The 20,679-nt window shown below is 29.5% G+C and overlaps 3 protein-coding genes and 1 non-coding gene across 4 annotated transcripts in view; 3 read left to right on the top strand and 1 right to left on the bottom strand.

Moving 5' to 3' along the window:
• Positions 1 to 3,911: 3,911 nt before the first annotated feature.
• Positions 3,912 to 3,983, top strand: Trnam-cau. The gene has a single exon. It is a non-coding gene; the product is annotated as a tRNA-Met (tRNA).
• A 450-nt stretch (positions 3,984 to 4,433) lies between these two features.
• LOC111629320 lies at positions 4,434 to 8,555 on the top strand. Its single transcript, XM_023373206.1, has 5 exons — positions 4,434 to 4,538; positions 6,536 to 6,665; positions 6,744 to 6,889; positions 7,469 to 7,598; positions 7,668 to 8,555. The coding sequence occupies exons 1-5, from the start codon at positions 4,499 to 4,501 to the stop codon at positions 7,903 to 7,905; spliced, it is 684 nt and encodes a 227-aa protein (XP_023228974.1). The 5' UTR covers positions 4,434 to 4,498; the 3' UTR covers positions 7,906 to 8,555.
• Positions 8,556 to 9,515: 960 nt separating this feature from the next.
• Positions 9,516 to 20,679, top strand: part of LOC111629317 — a 37,449-nt gene continuing 26,285 nt past the window's right edge. Inside the window, exon 1 of the mRNA XM_023373199.1 lies at positions 9,516 to 9,644. The gene's annotated coding sequence lies outside the window, so the exon portion shown is untranslated. The remainder of the gene's footprint in view (positions 9,645 to 20,679) is intronic.
• Positions 14,383 to 19,003, bottom strand: LOC111629315. The gene is made up of 5 exons (XM_023373196.1): positions 18,871 to 19,003; positions 16,055 to 16,187; positions 15,700 to 15,845; positions 14,989 to 15,118; positions 14,383 to 14,870 (listed from the first exon to the last, which is right to left on the bottom strand). Exons 1-5 carry the CDS (start codon positions 18,911 to 18,913, stop codon positions 14,624 to 14,626), a joined length of 699 nt encoding a protein of 232 aa, XP_023228964.1. The 5' UTR covers positions 18,914 to 19,003; the 3' UTR covers positions 14,383 to 14,623.

Here is a 20,679-nt window from a genome sequence, read left to right as displayed (position 1 = left end):
CGAATCAATTGGGGACTGGGGTGGTTCGGATAACTTATTTTTCGGATAACGAATCATGTACGAAAAAATATATTAATTTATCCCATGTTGAAATTTCTCTCCGTTGCATGTCGCTTCGCGTTGAATTTTCGTCAATGTTAAGCCTAACGAAGACTATTGTATCGTTAAAAATTATTTTTTTATTTTGTACAAACAAAATAAATATATTGAAAAATATAAAAACAATAAAAAATTATACTTCAGAAGTTAATTTAGTATCAAAAACGTAAAATATTTGAGTAGCCAAAGACATAGCCAAAGATTACAACGCCACAGCACTGGCGAAAATTTAAATTCGTCGACTGGAATTCCTTCGGATAACCGACGTTTCGGATAACCGACCTTCGGATAAACGACGCTCTATTGTATTAAACGACTATAACACAAAATAATAATCAATCAATGTACTGTACATTAAGAATGATTAATAGCATAAATAAATACAGTTGTCCCTCTATAGTCCGACGTTTTTTAATTCGACATGCTCAGTAGTCCGACGCACCTCCAGTCAAGGTACCCGTCCCCGTTACGTATCTGCTTGCACAGAAGCATATCGCGATGTGAATCTCCCCATCCAATTTTTACACGATGACACACATTTCGTGTGTTTTATGTGAGCAGTTCTGTTCGAACAGTTGTGTTCGAACATATTTCGCATTGTTACTGCTAGCAAAACAATGCGAAATATGTGATTATTTTCGGTAATCCGGACACTTTTGGTAATCTGACACACCTTTGGTCCCATACCTGTCGGATTATCAAGGGACAACTGTATATTATTTATGGAGTTATTTTTTAAAAAGTCATAAATTAATCACTCCAGTCAAATAAATTAGGCGTTTTTTCAGTTTTATTCATTCATTCATTCATTTAAATTCATTTTCAGTTTAAAACCGTTTTTATAATTAATTAACAAATTAAAAATATGCAATATTTTAAAACTGACACTTCCTTTTTATTATATGTATTTTTCCTTTATGATGCAATATGTTTAGCAATTTATTTAGACAGATAATTTGACGTATATTTATTCACATAAATAAAAAATTTATAATTTATAATTTAAATTAAATTCTTTCTAAGATTCAAATTATAAATAATTTTAAGAAAGGTCTATCGTAATTTAATAAGACGACTGAAGTTGAGTATAAAGATCGAAACAAATCCTGTAACTCAAGGTTGTTTATTGGCCAATAAAAATTTTAAAAAAGACCTTATGTTGCTTAATTTTCTACGTATTCATATTGAAGTCTACACGAAATATTACTTATTCTCAGCTGTACTACTCAGTTTTAATATTATATTAAAAAGGCAGCTTGTTTTAAAAACTTTTAATCAAATCTAACATTTATATGTTTGCTAATCAGATACACTTATAGTTCTTACAAGTGGCCGAGTGAATAACATCACAAATTAGTTACACTCCGCGTAATCACTGGTTTGCACGTGAAGTTTTTTGGTTTTGTTCACGTGTCTAACACCTAAATATATGCCAATTTTCCATGGAAAGTACTCCTGGAGCAGTAGAATTTAGAGTTCCATTGGTCCTGAAAATAAAGTGGAATCGATTTTGATTTTTTTTTTTGAACGAATGAAGTGCGTAATTCTTTATTAATAAAAAGTAATGAAATCTTAAAGATTTTATTTTGTGTTAATAAAAATAATATTAATTTTACAGAGATAAAAACAACAACGGTCTCTAAGTTGTCTTCGAATTTGAGGTAAAATGTGCAGTTTCCCTTCTCGATTGCTCTGCCTGAAACGCCCTTCTTTTATCAGATCTGTTCAGACTTTTACGAATTAAAAAAGACGTATTACACAATTGTTATTCAGACCTTCAATGATGCTGATACATATGACGAATTGGAAACTTGCCGTTCCGTATGAGAAGATTTGGTTACTTGTAACAAGCAATGCTCCATACAAGCTAATGAGAGAATGCTGAAATATAAAGTTAACGTGTCGGAATCTGACACACGTCACTAATCTTGTCCAATGCCTTAACTAGGTATGGGAAAGCAATTGACAGAATTTTCTTAGACCAACTATTCCAATTCGGAAATGAAATAAGTTTTGATTAAATGCCCTACGAATATACATATATATATAAAGAAAACTAGCTTGTCATTTCCAGATCACCAATGGAGAATCGTGAATTCAAATGGCTTGTTTAATGCCGAAACTTCTCATTCTTCAGAGCATTCGTTAATAAACTGAACGAAAAATATTCTGCAACTACAATGAAGCTTATGTGTTGAAAAAGAAGTTTTATAAATACAAAATATTTAATATTAACTACAGTAGACCCCCCTATAACGCTTAGATACGTTCCACGCTAATCGAATTTTACGTTGTAGGAATGATTAAATACATGAGCCAATCGCAGCCCGATAGGTGGAAACTTTACGGACTAAGGCTGTTTGAAAGGTTTTCTTCTATAAAATTAACCGATTCTAGACTAATTCCACTCAACATTTCCAAAATACGTATAATTTTTTGGGAATAATCTGTATAAACTATGCTATAAACAAAAAATTATAGGATTACTTACCGAGTGTGTACCGTTCGACTACGCCGTTGCTTAAAGCTGGTTTTCATCGCGGAACAGCACATTAAACGACGGCCGCGATTTCTAATAACGAATTTTTCGCATAAAAATAACTTGACCTTTGGAGACATCATTAATATAAATAATTTTTATGGACGTTGAATAAGAAGTGTTTCTTTCACAAGAAATGTATAAAATTAGTGCTGTATTAGACTTACGGTACCTAATTTACATACTGTACAGACGATAATAAACTCAACTTACTAGCCTAAAATCTCCGTAGCGTGTTGCCAGGCGGCAGAAAGCATATATATAATTATAATAAAGTTACAATAAATTAAGTTAATATATAATTATATATACAGTACCTAATTTATATATAATTAATATATAATTATATGTACAGTACCTAATTTATATATAATTTATATATAATACTAAACAGACGATAGCAAACTCAATTTAGCCGCTCCGTAGCGTGGCGCAGGGTCGGAGGAAAGTAGTTCGGCTGCTCATCCACTATTGGTCCAGACTCTATCAATCTTGTCGCGAAACGACGTTATAGGAGGTACTTTATACGAAAGTTGCTACAATTTTTTCGCTACGTTATAGGAATTGTCGTTATAGGAACGTACGTTATAGGGGGGTCGACTGTACATTCTATACAAAATTACAAAATTAGAATAAAATCAGAAAAATTAAATTAAATTAAATTAGAGAACATTTGCCAATATAAAATAAAATAATAATAATATTGTTTACCTATAACAGACAAAATATTAACAACAAAGCAACAAACTGTCAAATGCGCCCAAACTTCATAAGCGTTGAATCAAATTTAAAGCAGAAGAATCACGTCCCTAAACAAAAGATTAACAGACTCTTAAAAACAAAATACTTTAATCTGATCACAAGGGTCAGAAAGAATTTTAAGAAAGAAAGACCTACAGAGAATAGTATAACCAAAGTTTTTCTGGTACGATTTAAATTGAAACTCCCAAAGTTGATCCAATTATGTAGAGCATGCAAAATGTCTTTTACACAAAACTACAGTTCTCTAGAAAAATTCTATAGTAAAATAAATGTTTAATTATTTTAATTTTATAGATATTTAAGCACGTAAAATTTACTAATTAGTGTAACTAATTCAATAAATTTAAACTGTTTAGACTGTACGAATAAATTAAAATAATTTTAAATTTTAAATAATTTTTAACACAAACAGATAAAGCTAATTAAAATATTCGAAACGAAATGCTAAACGTCATTATATATATTGATAAAGTAGAAACGTCATCTACNACACTTCGCATTATTTGTAAGAAGCAGAGTGGCGCAGTGGGAGCGTGCTGGGCCCATAACCCAGAGGTCGGTGGATCGAAACCACTCTCTGCTAAACTTTTAATTTTTTTTTCTTTTCCTCTGACTTTGTCGTTTCACGGATTTCAATCCAGAATCGCTGTAGTAAATGAATACTGTTATTCCATATTAAAATCGAGACAATTCTTACTAACGATAACGCAACTTTTTCTAATCGACGGTTGTTATTTTGATTCTTCCTTGTGAAACTTGAACCTTCGCAAAGTGTAGTGAACGTGACATGAAAGAAAATTGGAGTTTAGGGTTGATGTTAGGCGATCTTTTCCGCAGGAAAATGTATAAAAAATATCATTCAATTTTAAATTTTAAATAATTTTTAACACAAACAGATAAAGCTAATTAAAATATTCGAAACGAAATGCTAAACGTCATTATATATATTGATAAAGTAGAAACGTCATCTACTGGTTTGTAATGTAGAGGTAAGGAGGAGAAACTTCAAGGAATTTTTTTTTTCGATTAATAACTAGTTTCTGGCATTCTATAGATCTGTTAAGCTCAGTCTTACATTGCATTACACATTGAGTGAGGATGAAAATCATTTTTTTATTTGTTATTTTCTTTTCAATAGGTAAATGCTTTAATTTGCATTTTTTTAGATTTAAATTTTTATTTTAAGTATATTTATTTGGTTGTCTATATGTAGTTAATTATTTATTATTATACTACGATGCGATGTGCACAGAAGTTGGCAAAACGTGGCGCTTTTTTGATACAGAAATAAATCAAACAGTTTCTTACTTTATGTAATTAACGTTATTAAAAACTTTTGCGTTAAATGTATGACTATCTTCAGCTTAAAACAAATTTTTCAACTGCGTTTTTCTGGTCTTTCAATGACATCGTTTCAGCCATGTTTATGTACTGTACAGTGTGGGCATTCTAGTACATACGTCCTCCATATTCCTTCCATTCTCTTACCGTTCTTCTATTATATTCTTTTATATTTTCAGAAAATTAAATAAATTTCAGAGTAAAAATAGAATTCGGTACGTTTTTGAATGTTCGGTTTTTAAATAGAATCAATAGAATTTATAGCAGTGTTACTACCGAATTAATAAACGTAGAATTAATTATTAACATTTAATATGCTCTAAAATATTATAACTTATAATTAAAATAAGTTGATAAAAAATTACAAAAAATTTAATTATGTATTTAATAATAACAAATCATAGAGCTTAGAACAAGTTTTCACAAGTTACAAGTTTTATGTTTACATGTTTTAGAACAATTTTGTGTTTTTACAACAATATTTAACATTCATATAAATTGCATACACAATGTAATTACACTAAAGATATTTGTTTTTAGTGTTTTTTTTAGAATTTAATATTTGTTGTTAATATAAAAATTAAATATCTTTCGATAATTATTTCTCATAAATTCTTAACAGTCAGCAGTATAAAAGTTTAAATTGTCTTAATTCTAGTTTTAAAAATGACTAAATTTAGTTTTATTGATGCATATTGTCCGCTCAATGATGAAATAGATATAATAAATTCATTTAAATTTTCTTTTTTATTATCACTTAAGATCAGTTGTTGTAGATGTATTTTCTACATCTGAGGTTAGTTTTAGATTATCTTATTACTAAAACATTTACAAAGTAAAGATCGTTTCTTCGTAAATCTTTTAGTAGTAAAACTTCTCTCGCTAACCCGGAAAAAAAAGGAACTTTACAAATAAGAAAATTAGGTTTAATAAAGATAACTGGTAAATATTCTGATAATTATTTATTAGGAAAGTATGTGATATACAAATATTATTAGTCAAAATCCATTTTTCTTTTTATATTACAAAAACCGAAGTTCTTCGTGTTAACATCTAGAAAAAAAAAAAACCAACAACAAGTTGCTCAACTTTCTAGGTAACATTTAAAATTTTGGTGGTGCCATCTCTTATTATATTTTATTACAACATTTTATATTTTTAACTATTATAAAATGGCAAAAAATGCTTAATTTTGAGCGTAGGGATGGGTTTTATACAAAAAATTATAAGTGCTAATAACGAGTAAAATAGTCATTAAGTCCGACCCTACTGGAGATAAACTCGATTCCAGATGGATTATCTCTCTCACTTTCTCGACCTTTAACCACCAAAATTTAATAGCACCAATTCCTAATACACTAACCTCCCTGCAAAATTTCCGAAATTTTCGACAAAAAACACAGCAGTTACTAAGCTTCAAACAGGGTGAAGCTTAGTAACTGCTTCACCTTGTTTGAAGCTTAGTAACTGCTTTGTGCACCCCACACAGTAATGTACTGTACATACATACATACATAAATTACCCTCGAATTGTTTGCATTTCCCGACGTTTCAAGGTCCCCTGAATCCAAAATGTAAATTTGGGAGGTGGTCACTTTTTGATCGATCGCCATACTTATCTTCTGCTATATATAGCCTAACAGTCGGAAATTAAAAATCAATAGCTGAAAAACTATTTTTATTAGAAAATTCATAGTATTTTTTAAAATGATAAATTGTTTATAAATAGATAATATTTGTTTATAAAAGATGTAATAAAATTTCAACTTTGCTTTTTTAATAAATGTTTTAAAGAGGCAGCAAGCAACGACAAAAAGTGTAGACTTGAGGTTGCAGCAAAATGTCTAATGGATAGACACAAATTTATTAAAGATTACGGAACTGTTCTTCCAACAAACGAAAAAGAATTGATCGGACAATGCAGGTAGGTTTCGACAATTAAAAAGCATATAAATAATTTCAAATAATATGATTTATTTTCATTCGATCTCGTTTAATATAGGGCGTTAGAAGAACTAAGAAATTGTTTATACAACTTCAGTCAAAATTGTCAAACTTCAATGGATAGAATTGTTATGGAATTTTCTTTTTCTGGAACCGGAAAGAACATGGAAGATTTTTGTAATCCGGACGAACAATTTTATAAAAGTATATAATTTTATTTAAATTTAAATAAATTCATTTGTTAAATACAGTCGACCCCCCTATAACACTGTTGATTATTCCATTTTATATGAATTCCATGTTGTACGAGTCACTTAGATTTTACAAATACGTGAGCCGTTCACAGCCGGCACACTTATTTGTAAAATCTAAGTAACTCGTACAACATGGAATTCATATAAAATGGAATAATCAACAGTGTTATAGGGGGGTCGACTGTAATCACAAAGATATTTGTTTCCGAGTGGATAACGCACTAAAAACTGGGAATTAGTTGTCAGTTAGCTCTTCACAAATGGGTTGGCCAGGTGAAAATTTCCAAATTTTCTTGACGCATATAATAGGCAAATATGGGCCAATTTCCCATATTTTTATACAAAGTCTTCCAGGAAGGCATTCCCTTGGCATGTCGACTACTTGTTGCGTGCCTTATACCATCAATCCAATCTAATTCTTAACGAAGTATCTAATATTATTTTTTAAGTTTTAAAAATGGGAATTTAGATCAAACTTTACATAAAATACAATTTAATCGTATTAATTATTTTAATAATTTTATTTTAGATTATTTGCAAGAAGCAGAATGCATTAAAAATAACATTGGAGTCTGGTCATCTTGCTTTAAAGATAACTTGGCTTCTTATGAATACGCACTGGAAGACACTTCTGGATCTAAATTCCTCATATTTTGTTGGTAATTATGTTTGTTATTGTTGTTTAACAATTTCAAAGCCAAGTTTTTAATTTATAACTACGTTTTCAGTGGGTTACGCCGATTGAGAAGTTGCGTATCAGACAACTTTCAAAGTGCATGCAGCAGTACAGTAGCAGATTTAATGAAAATGCAGGTAGAATTCGTCTTCTCAGAATGGATCGTTGAAATGTGCTTGCTCTATGCTGAATCGGAAACATGCCCAACTCTACCCACAGGAGACGATTTAAAAAGAACGTATAAACCAGGATACTTTGCAAATTACATCGAAGCTTTTACTCAAAATTAAAATCTTCGAAGACCAAAAATTTCATTTTGACAATTAGAAAACTTTTAAATTGTTTTAAAGATTTTCTATTGGTGTAGTTACATTAATACTAGTAGTCGATTATTAATTATGCATTAAAATATATAGGCCAATATTTGCAACTAAGATTTCAATTTGATAATACTTCAAGGTTGAGGCAATCAAAATGTAAACATTGTTTTTCATTTCCCTGCATATTTTTCAAGTTTTTCATATTAGATTTGCCAGTTTTGAATAAAATTTGTGTTTTTTAAAAATCAATTTATAAACAGAATTTTATTGAAAACTAAATTTCATGTAAAAGTTTAGTTTTTTATTTCTTGTTAGCAAACTAAACTTTGTTACCAAGAAAAATTCAGTTTTCGCAATCAATTTTCAAGAAATAAATTTTAAAACTGAACTTTGATTTTATAATTTATGTCAATTTCGAATTTACAAATGAAGTATGTTATTTTTATAATCTAAGAAGGAATTTAAATTATAATAAATAAAGAATTAAAAACAAGGTTTTTGAAACAGATCCAAGAAATTATAATATCACTGCTAGTATAAATATTATTTTGTTGAGGTTTGCAGTGGATTTACTATTATTCATGTATTTGTATGAATAAAATTATATAAAACTTTAAAAAGAAACATTATTATAAACGTTATATGAACAACATCAAATTTCGTGGAAATATTTTACATTTACTTTCTCATCTGTTCTTAGTATTTCTAATGAACATATTGCGTGTGAGTTTCAAGCTGGAGGAATTTTGTTGTGTTTTTTGATACCATTTATTACGAAATATTAATTTACTGTTTTTTAAATTGTGTTTGCTTAATAAAATACGTTTATTCTTTTAAATTAATTGTGATTTATTTAAATCTAATGTAGAATATTTTCAAATTTGCAGTCCAATATAAAAAAGTAACGAGTTTATATTTGTTAGATGCACAACATGTTAAAAACTTTGACCTCGATATCTTATGTAGAAAGTATTCTTTCATTAAATCGTATTGCCGTTATGTTGGACTACGTAATACTAATTTAAAAGGAAAAAATAAATTAAAATTTATTTACAAACGCATTAAACTGTATGAATTATTAGGAAAATGAAAGTGTTTTCATAAAATAAAATAAAAAATATGAATAATGTTTAATTTTCATTAATATTTAATTTTATATATAGATTCTGAAAAATTATATAAGAGATCCAACCAGTGTGCAACCCAATCTCATTTCAAAATCACTTTCCTCCTAATACTTTAAACAAAGTTGACATATTTTAACTAAATTTATCACCTTACCGCGAAAGACCCATCGTCAGAAAAAAAAAGGAATCAAATATCTCATTTATATCAAAATATCAAGTATCAACTTATAATTCTCCTCTTTAACGTAAACATTCGAACATCTAACAATGACATCCATCTGCTGCAAGACTTAATGTTTACGGTTAAAGTCCAACTTCGTCGATTTATTGCAGCCCGGGAACACCTTTAATTAACCCCACACCTGCTAAAACAATTGATCACCTGACTAATTTTTCCACCACAAAAAGTATAAAAGCCATCCTTCTCTCTTCTCGGGGGAGTCGCCAATCGGACGGAAAACGGCGAACATTATCTTGATTACCTTCCTTGCTTTATGACCTTAATTGGAAATCTTGTGCCACATCTCGCACCTCTTTTCGGGACGATCAGAGAAGAATTATCCATCCGATACTTCCCCCGAGGTATGGAATATTATTGTAAACTTTTTCTCTCATACGCGAATTAGAAGGAGTTTCGTAATTTTAATTTCGTCAGTTAGTTAAATAAACTTCTTGTTTGTTTAAAAATGGTGTTTTTATTCGACTGTGTCATCGTCTTATCGTCTACCCCTCTGACTCTCCTCCACTCGCGTAACGCGTAACGCGTAACAGAACGTAAACGCCATCCTTGACAAGAAAGTAGGTCACCGATCTGTTGCCGGAAAGCAGAGGAATTTCCGACCTCCCTGGCGGCTCACATAAGTTTTAGGAATTTTAATCCAAAGATTTAAAAATTTAAAGATAAGTTTTTACCGTCCTCTATTTAAACAGTTATGAAGTTTTTTGTAATTTGCAACACTTAGTGAGGCACATTTATCAAGTATAAGTGCATTAGGTTGATAGGACTTTGAATAACAATAGCTTGATATCAGATAAACTTTTTAACGTGTAGCTGCAATAGAGTACGTGTCACTTGTCACTCACTATTCTAAACAAACTAGGTTCATATTTGTACGTTCAATTAGAATGTGTAAATATGAATCTAGTTTGTTTAGAATAGTGACAGAAACAGATTTATCGTTTCGGTTTTACAGGTGATAAACTTGTAACGAACGAAAAATCAAAGAATAACTCGACTTTCTTTGAGATAGTTTCGATATTGTATGCTAGAATTTAAGCGGCTTGAAGATATACTTTCAATAATTGACCGCATATATTAATATAGGCCTATAGGCCTATATATATGTTATTTCTACAGTCATTTTTAGAAGGTCTTGTACATTATTCGTGCAGTAATATAAAAATCCAAATAAAAACATATGAGATGTAGTATAGAAAAGTAAAATAGCTCTATGAGAAACCCTCGTAAACTTTGATCTATCGACCCGGAAGTTTTTCCAGCACTTGACTGATAACGAGAGAGGCTTAAGTTTAAACTTTGAACTTTCTAGTCACAATAGTTTTTTCTAGGAGCGTCTGCAATTCTGGATGCAGAAAAAATACAGCATTTTTGGCTATTTTTGCACTTTACGATTGCTTACATTTCAGAACCCCTTCTACAAAAACCTGATATTTTAATCGTAAGAAAAATTAAATTATCTCGTTAATCTTAGAAATTATGCGATTTAATCAATAATCTAATTAAAACGAACCTTTGTTTTTTTCGAATTTCAGAAATCATTTGTTTAAATTTTTATTAATTGTTACTTGTGTTTGAGATATTGTCTTGTTTTCGGGGGTGGAAAGCATTTGTCTTCGGTCATTTCCTATTTGTAATAAAAAAAAATAAATAAAAGATAGTTGCCCTTTGTGTTTCTCCGATTCGTTCGACCATGATTTAGTTTATACCACAGAAATGTTAAAATAGTTAACAAAAATAATAGTACTACTATGGTAAACTCGTAAAAGCAAGGTATAAGAAGATAGAAGATTTTGTCAAATTGTTCAAATCTGCTTATATGATATACTAAAATAACATAGCAACATTAATAATATTAATATATTATCAAATTTTCCTGTATATGTTTTTCATTCTTCTATTTTTACATAAGGAAGCGATGTCGTAAACGATTATACTTATTTTGTAATCAAGTTTAGAAGTTGCTTTAAGGTAACCTTAACTCATAATTCTTAACCTTGTTTTCCACGAAGTACAGAAAACAAAGTTAGTAAAATCAATTATTTATAGTTTATTTTATATTTTCTGTAATTATCAGTAGTCTTGTAGAGTTTTATTAAACCGAATCAAAATATTCTCATTAAATATGATTTAAAACATCTTAAAAAGTAAACAGAATTTATATAAAATGCGTAAATGTTTTATATCAAATGCTGAAAAAGTTTCAAAAACGAATATTATTTTGATATAAAGAAGTAATTTTCTTTCTCCCTATTGATTTTAACCTTGAAACATTTGCCAAGATTTAAACTTTTTTCAAAAAGATATGTCTTATTTTCTGGTAAATGCCATCAATTGTTTTATTTTATGATACTTTTCCTTCATGTATTAGAAAATTAAATATTAAAACGATTATAACACAAAATAATAATCAATCAATGTACTGTACATTACAAATGATTAATAGCATAAATAAATATATTATTTATGCAGTTATTTTTTAAAAAGTCATAAATTAATCATTCCAGTGAATTAGGCGTTTTTGTTCAGTTTTATTCATTCATTCATTTAAATTCATTTTCAGTTTAAAACCGTTTTTATAATTAATTAACAAATTAAACGTATGCAATATTTTAAAAGTGACACTTCCTTTACATTACATGTTATTTTTCCTTTATGATGCAATATGTTTAGCAATTTATTTAGACAGATAATTTGACGTATATTTATTCATATAAATAAGGAATTTGTAATTTAAATTAAATTCTTTCTAAGATTCAAATTATAAATAATTTTAAGAAAGGTCTATCGTAATTTAATAAGGCGACTGAAGTTGAGTATAAAGATCGAAACAAGTACTGTAACTCAAGGTTGTTTATTGGTCAATAAAAAATTTAAAAAAGACCTTATGTTGCTTAATTTTGTACGTATTCATATTGAAGTCTACACGAAAGATTACTTATCCTGTAAAAATTACTCAGTTGTACTACTTAGTTTTACTATTATGTTAAAAAGGCAGCTTGTTTTAAAAACTTTTAAGCAATCTAACATTTATATGTTTGTTAATCAAATACACTTATAGTTCTTACAAGTGGCCAAGTGGATAACATCACGAATTAGTTGTACTCCGCGTGATCACTGGTTTGCACCTGAAAGTTTCTTGGGTTTTGTTCACGTGTCTAACACCTAAATATGGGCCAATTTCCAATGGAAGGTACTCCTGGAGCAGGACAATTCAGAGCTCCCCGGACCCTGAAAGCAGAGTGAGATTCCTTTTGCTACTTATCGGACCCCTTTAACTATTTTCATTTATTTTTGGAACGAATGAAGTGCGTAATTCTTTATTAATAAAAATTAATTTTAAAGATTTTATTTTCTATTAGGTAAAATAATATTAATTTTACAGAAATAAAAATAACAACGGTATCTAAGATTTCTTCGGGTCTAAACAATTTTTCTTAGACCCAAAGAAATGTGCGGCTTTCCTTCTCGATGGCTCTTCCTGAAATGCACTCCTTTGCAAATCTGTTAAGACTTTTACGAATTAGAAAAGCCCTATTACACAACTGTTGTTCAGACCTTCGATGATACTGATGCATATGGCAAATTGGAAACTTTTATGTTTGTTAACGATGGAACTGATGGATCAGATTTGGAATGTGACTGAGATTATCGATCATTTTCTCGAGTCTTACGGGTTCTATGTATACTTTAATGCGCAACAAAACGATGGCTGTAGTTATATATGCTTTTAGGAACTCCTCGTATTTTCAAAGGGCATTTTACCTGAACTTCTCAAATATTATTATTACTGTTTCTTTAATCATATTTATAGTAAAACAATACAGATAAGATACAGATACCCATTAAATATTAATTATCTTTTACCTCTTGTAGCTCATGTATACACAAAATAATTTTATGTTTAATATATTAATTTCCTTTGCAGTAAGTTTGAGATCATTCTACTTTAGTGTTTCCAATATGCTACCCATTGGCTTCACCGCAAAACCTTAAGGCTCTCTCCATTACTATTGTGTCTTCACCGATTCTAAATTAATTAATCTATTTCGAATTATTAAATCTATCAGAAGCTGGCGGTTTAAGTATCTACTTTTAGCCCAAATTACTTAATATCTATAATTAATTATCCAAATTACAGACTGATTAAAATCTGGCGATATAATTTTCTTAGTTTCAATTAATCAATTTTCCTATATAAAGAAAAACTTATCTATTTACTAGAAAACTGGTTTTGAAAGTTCCAAATGTTGACACTAAAATTTAAGTTTTTCTGCTCGTTTAACAAATTAAATGATAAAATTGAAATGTGGTTGACTTTTCTAAGAAAAAATTCACATAATCCCTATCTACAGGAAACCTGAATAAACGGAAACGTCGAGAAACTTCAGAACGTTACGATTTCGGTTATACAGGTTTCATTTTAGTAAGTAAAAATCTATTTATTCGACTGAAATTTGAAAAAATTGTACACCTATAAATCTCCACTGTCCATCCGTCTGTTCGGTTGTCTACCTGTCCTTCCTTAATCTTGAGAATGAAGTTAGAAAGATGAAATGCAAGACCTGATATGAAAATCTTAGGCAATCTCGATTAATTATATACGAACTTCTGATGAAAACTGGAAGTCACGTTATTTTAATTCAAACATTTTCCGCTGAAAAGTATTAGACGAGCGGAACGACCTTATTGTTAAAGGAAAAGTATGATGTACAGGGGCAAGCCACTACTAATATGAGGTGGAGAGCATATATTTTAAATTAAATTAATTAAAAATATGATTAAAAATTGCAGTCCGACATTGTGACGATTGTGACGACATTGTGATGTCACAAAAATAATTCTTAATTGTTATAATCAGCTTATTTTAAATTATTCCTAATTGAAAACAAAAGTCATTTAAAACTTATACAATATGTCAAATAATGTTATTAGTTTTATATATTAAATAATAGCTAAGTCTTCTACTATATTTTAAACCAGAATATAAATACTTTAATTAAGATAGATAATCATAATTATGAAATTTTTCTTTGTTAAATACCATAAAAATACATGAAAAGCTTTCCCATTAAAAAATAATTAACAGAAACAATAATTCAATAAAATTTAATATAACATATAGTTATTTTTATAGAATTTAAAGAGGAAAACAATAGATTTATGTATTCCGAAAGATAATACATATGTATGAGATGAACGTATATAAATTGAAAATCATTCGGTAATGTTATTGATTAGAAAAATTGGCATTTATGTTTAGATATTGTTTTCTTAGTTAATATACTTGAACATATAAACATTTTGTGTTTAAAAATATTAATCAAACACTCAAAAATTCAGCCAATAATTGAACTAATTGAGAATCCGAATCTTTGCCTTTCGATTTGCTATTGGGAGGCGGAAGAAGACTGAGGCATTTCTTGCTTTTTGGTTTGAACGGTTTACACGCTACAATAGGAATATCACTCAAGATGTTTCTCATCATTGTCGTTACCATATCTTCCGAACTACCTTCACAGTTTTCGTTTATTATTTCGCTAATGCATTGCATGATGTTATTAAAAACACTAAAAAAATTAAAATTATAAAATTATAAGTTTTTGATTTAATAAGAAAGTTTTGTAAGTAGCCGATAAACAATTTTAAAAGATAAAGTATCAGGAAAGCAAAAGAAACGTTACGTACCAACATAACGTCGGATAACGATCCTTGTTAGAAATTACTCCTAAATTTTCTATGCCTGCCAAAGCGTATTCGATGCACGGTCTTGTTAGATTAAAGTGTGCGGCCACACAAGGGGACTTCTTAAGCCATTCTGAATAATAATAATAATAAATTAATAAATTTTATTAGTTTAAATTAAATTTTTTACGTGACAATGTTTTGCAACACATAAAATTATAGTGATCATATTCTTATGGGCTAGGACAGGAGCACTTGGCAAAAAACTAAACAAAACAAATTAATGTACAAGTTAGTATATTAATACTAATTGATGATGATTGATGAAGTAAGATAGCGAAACACCTTGGCGATTCTGCCAAGGGAATGCCTCTTCATAGGTCTTTTTATTTGAATATGACACCAATTTAGGTGTTGTCATGAGAGCGTATTTTGCAGAGTTTTTTTTATGAATTATGGGTATGTAACTACTTTGGTGTTAGACACATGAAGAAAAGACGGAAAACTTCATTTGAACATCTCGTTGGTGAAACGCTCGTGGGCCAGTGTTCAGTGACCTTATTCTCTCGGTCACTCAGCTCTACCAAAATACGAGTAACACAATTTTATTTAGTAACATAAATCATCGTCAAATTTGACTTGCATTTTTAGTATTCTTGGTTAAATATCCAAACTTTTGTACAAGAGTAATGATCATAGAAGTTTAAAACTTACCTTTTTGTTCTTCTGAACCTTTTCTACAGAATTTACCATAAGAAAGATGAGTTGATTCGACGAGTACGTAGCCAGTGTCGATTAAATCATCTGTCAGGCATTGTTGAGCAAAATCTCTGATACAATCATGCGATTCCTTCATATAGCTAAAAACAATTTCAGATGCAATTCAAATAAAATGTAAATTTTTGTATTTTAAATGAAAATATTTCATCGCAATGAAATGAAAATAAAAAAAGTTAAGTATATTCTAAAGTATTTTGATATTCCTTCGTTATATTATTTTTATTAATAATCTATATCAGTAATAAAATGATAAAAATATCATTTTTGACATTATTTATGCAATGTTTACCGACAAAAGACTTTAAGTTCGTCCTCTGTGCTAGGTACTATCCCATAGACGTTTCCATAAACTGCTAACGTCGCTAAACACAGATCAGCTTCTCTCCAATGGCAGGATGCATACGTATAGTGAAGAAATAATCCTGTCATTTAAATAATTAAATATTTATTTACATATAGTTAATAAAATACTTTTAATTTAAAAAAAAAGTAAGAATTTGCAAGAATAAAAGTTTGAACGTTCTAAGTCAGAGTCCCTAATGTCTGGTCCAGTTACACTACTCTCTAAGCCAACAATGGAAATTTCTTTGAAGAATTGAGATATTGTTTGAATATTGTTTTGCGCCTTTTGAAAGATGTTTAATATTATTAACTGTGTAAATTAAATTAAGTGGAATAAGAATTATAATTTCCTTGTTGTGGATCTGAGATATAATATGCAAGAGGCCTTTTCTTCTTCACTAAATAATAATGAGTAATTTGGCATTATGTATAAACCGTATTTGGCAACAGAACGAGCCACTTGTAACGCGACTCCTTACGCTATTGCTTGTTAGATTAAATATAAATTGGGCTCCCGTTACCACGCTCGATTATGGTGCCATTAAATTGCAATTAGTGCGTATTTCTTGTCATAATTACATATACAGTGAATGAATACGGATAATTATATATTTTAGAAAAACAAATAATTATTATTTCTAGGACATCTCGGGACTTTGTCGTGTTTGCGATAGAATTGAGGCGGAACCGGAAAGAAAGCGATTCTTAAACTTGTTATACACAGAAAAAGTAATCATTGTACTTGTGGTCATAAACAGGTGAACTTTGCATCTGCCAGTCACGGGAGAGGCGATCCAAGAACAAAGCAATCGATGCCAATACCTACCAGTGGCAAAGTGGACAAAACCACTGAACACTGGTCGTGGGTTCGCATCTGGCCAAAGTGCTGGCTAAGTGGAGTTTTCCAGTTTTTCTTCACGTTGGTAACACCTAAATAGTGATCAGTTACCCATAAAAACACCTCCCGAGAGGCATTCTCCTTCGGCAGATCGCCCACGTGTCATGTTGCTGTAGACCAGGGTCTCAAACTCAAGAAAGGACATTCAAATACAAGTATATCAGACGTGGGTCATATTATTCGGTAAACCTGAAGTGACGAGACGTTCCGAATTAACCGGGACAGTCCCGGCTTTGACTCTGTTCCGGCTTGGAAAAATGTCCCGGATTATCCCGTTTTAACTATTAAAAAATTGCTTCGAAGAATTTTTTAACATTTACTATATATAGAATATTCTATCGTAGTAAATTACCACAATATTACTCATGTAGAGATGCAGCTAAGCATAGTGCTGTTATCTAGATACTATACTACGAACTAACTGTCCTGATTCCAGACCAATAAGGTTATTATGTTGGTTGGCCAACAATTAAGACTTAGATTCATATATCATACAATGAAAATTAATGCGTATAAAATAAAATGCTATAAAGTTATTCATTTTAAATTCGTATACCGCAATCTCGCTCATATTTTAAAATAGGCCTATATATTATATATATCACTCGTTCAAAAATAATTTATTTTTAAAAAATTTTTATTAATTGTTTAACTTCATGAATTTATATATTATTTTAAAAGCGAAAGAAATAAAAAAAAATAAATTAAATTTTGCTTATATTAAATTTTCATTCAAAAAAAAGAACACTATATGAGGTGGCACTGCCAAAAAGAAAATGTCCCGTAAAGTTAGTCATTGATATAAACTCAGGGATGGCGAACTTTTTGAGCCCACGTGCCGTATTGTAAACATACTTAGCTTTAAAGACGTTTATGCATTCCAAAGTTTTATTCTTCTAATAACGACACTTTAAAAAATTATAGGAATATGCTTTAATTAAAACAAATGTAAACAGAATGATCAGATGATAAGCCAAAAGGATGATTGAAAAAGACTGATGATAAATCGAAATTACATGATGATTACGTGCCAGATGATTTCTCCTTACGTGCCAATCAATTTGGGCACGTGTGCCATCGGTTTTCCACCTCTGATATTTTCGACAACATTATTAAGCAACGAAATCATTTAAATAATTTCACAACCTACATTTCTTACTTTCAATTTTTAGAGCGCCCTGGATTGAAGTTCAGAAAATCTGGTCACTTTAGTAAACCAAAACATACTGTAATTTAAAAAAGGGCTATTTTGTTGCTAGGCCTTTACCACTTACATAAACAGTCAGACATGGAAATTAAAACAGAAAAAAAATCGAACAAGTTGTTAGAAACATCGATTTTTAAAAAAGAAATCATCAACGCCGCAGCCCGTATATGAAATCTTAACGGGACGTATCCAGCCCACAGTCCACAAGTTTGTGATCCCTGTTGTATACGAATAAAACCCAAACTAAAAGCAATTGAAGCTAATTGCTTTCTTCTTGTGTTCTGTTTTATTTTTTCTGTTTATTTTCTGTTAGCTGCACGCAACGCTGTTTTTTATTTAACCCCTAAATTCTGTTAGACGTGCTCAAACAGCACGGACATTGTCACTTTGACCTAACTTTATATCGAAAACGAAACCATGGACCCTTATTTTTTATTATATTACATTTCTGGATTATCGCAATCAATAGAAAATGGCAAAGTTTTATCAAAATCGGTCCATCAAATTTTGAGAATGAACCCAATTTTCTAAACCACATACAAGCTGCCTTAAGGCTCCTCCTCAATTATATATTTACAATATATGTTTAAGTATTTGTTTTATTCATCTATTTTCTTTAAAATTTATATTTAATAGCAAAAAATTAAATAAAACTTACCGATTAAAACGAATGTAGAAAAGGTAATAGTTTCTAAACGCATGTTTATGTCGCACTTGAAAAATTACTTTTAAGAAACTAAACAGATAGTTGCCAGCTAACCAGTTTAAAACACATAGAAACTTGTCAAGGTTAAAGCGACATTGAATGAAATTCTCCATCAGCAACACACACGTCTACTCTTTATTCTTTTCTAAATAAAAAAATTAATAATAAAAATAATTTTTATTTTCAGAAGAATGTAGTGAAGAATGATAACAAAATCATGCATTTTCTACGTTAATTTTTGATTAATTTTTAGCATTTTATTAAAATCTAAATAATAATTATATATAATATAAATTAAAATTGGAGGAAAGAATAACTCCTGTGTCTTTAATCGACATTTTTAAAAATTTTTCAGGATGATTTGTGTGTCAGGGAAAAATATTTCTAGAAATTTTCAGGAAAATCGGCCCATTACTTCGTAAGATATTAAAGGGATGGTTCCATATCTCAAAAAGCTTTTAAGTTATGAAATTCCTTTTACTCGTGCGGTATTTTACCAAAAAATAAACGTATTTGTTCGAAAATTTTTTAAAAAATCATCCCAAACCCAATATTAACGTTTTTGGTGTGTTGTTTTTTTCTTTCTTTTGTTACTTTTAATAGAATAAACCAAGTAAGTTCTAACTTTTTCACTGTGTTTGTATGAATAAAATAGTTTTAAGAAATTTATATTTCCCAAACATCCAACTCCAGATCTAGGGTAAAAATATAAAAAACTATTTTTGTAATATTGTTTGTACTTTTTGTCTAAAAAGATGTTGGATAAGTAAAAAGAATAAGTGATTACACTACATCGTGTTTGAACAAAGGAAAAAATACCGATACGATTTCAAGAATGTTAAAAAAAATAAGTGTTTACATTTGCACGCAGTATAATTTAACAGTTTCATTAATGAGTAGATCATCTCCTGGAGATTTATATTGGTTGTTAGCATTAATACTAGAATCACTCGCCTCCTTAGTAAAGGTTAGAATGTCAACTGATAACTATAATATAAAGATTCATTTCTAATTTCCTGATGCCACTCAATAACAATGATGGTACTGTACAGTACTGTACATTATGTAACTAGGCAAAAGATAATTATATAAATCATATAAAAAAGAAAGTAATAATAAAACTAATTTTAGGATGCAATGTTCTTGTGTGTATTTTATTTACATGTCTTTAAATGTTTTCGATTAATTTTTAACGAATATTAATATATAAATAATCGACTATTTTCCATACAGCAAAAAATCTTTAGCATGTATTTGTTATTTTTGTACAAAATGTATTAATTAGACAAATTAAACGTAATTTTTATACAGTCAAACCTCTGAACAATGGCCATTGATGAAAACATTTTAAAATGCAAACAAAATAATGGCCATTTAAAAGAAAACCCGTAAAACAATAATCTCTGTTTAGAAATGGCAGGTTTGACAGAACATTATATTTATTGTTAAACACTATACTTATATAATTTTTGTCTGAAGTTTTCATTTTTTGCATCCTGCTGTATAACCTGCAATATAGGCTACTGGTACCTCGCGATAAATAACTAATTATTTTCTACCCAAATAACAAATTTTGATTACCAAACGTTCATATAATAGAAATGTCTCTATTACTCTATTAACTTATATTTACAAATGTATTTCAAGTCTATTGCCTAGCGGCAGTTGTTATCTCTATGCTGTTCTAAAATTAAATTTGCGATTTCGGAATGACAATGCAGAGTTAAACTTGTCAAACGAGTTCTTCTCATTAAAACAGTT

This window comes from Centruroides sculpturatus, unplaced genomic scaffold (genome assembly GCF_000671375.1).
Source record: "Centruroides sculpturatus isolate CEXI.00-Female unplaced genomic scaffold, Cexi_2.0 scaffold525, whole genome shotgun sequence".
Classification (NCBI taxonomy): domain Eukaryota; kingdom Metazoa; phylum Arthropoda; class Arachnida; order Scorpiones; family Buthidae; genus Centruroides; species Centruroides sculpturatus.
The sequence above is the reverse complement of the archived record's forward strand: the minus strand, read 5'-3'. Positions and strand labels throughout refer to the sequence as shown.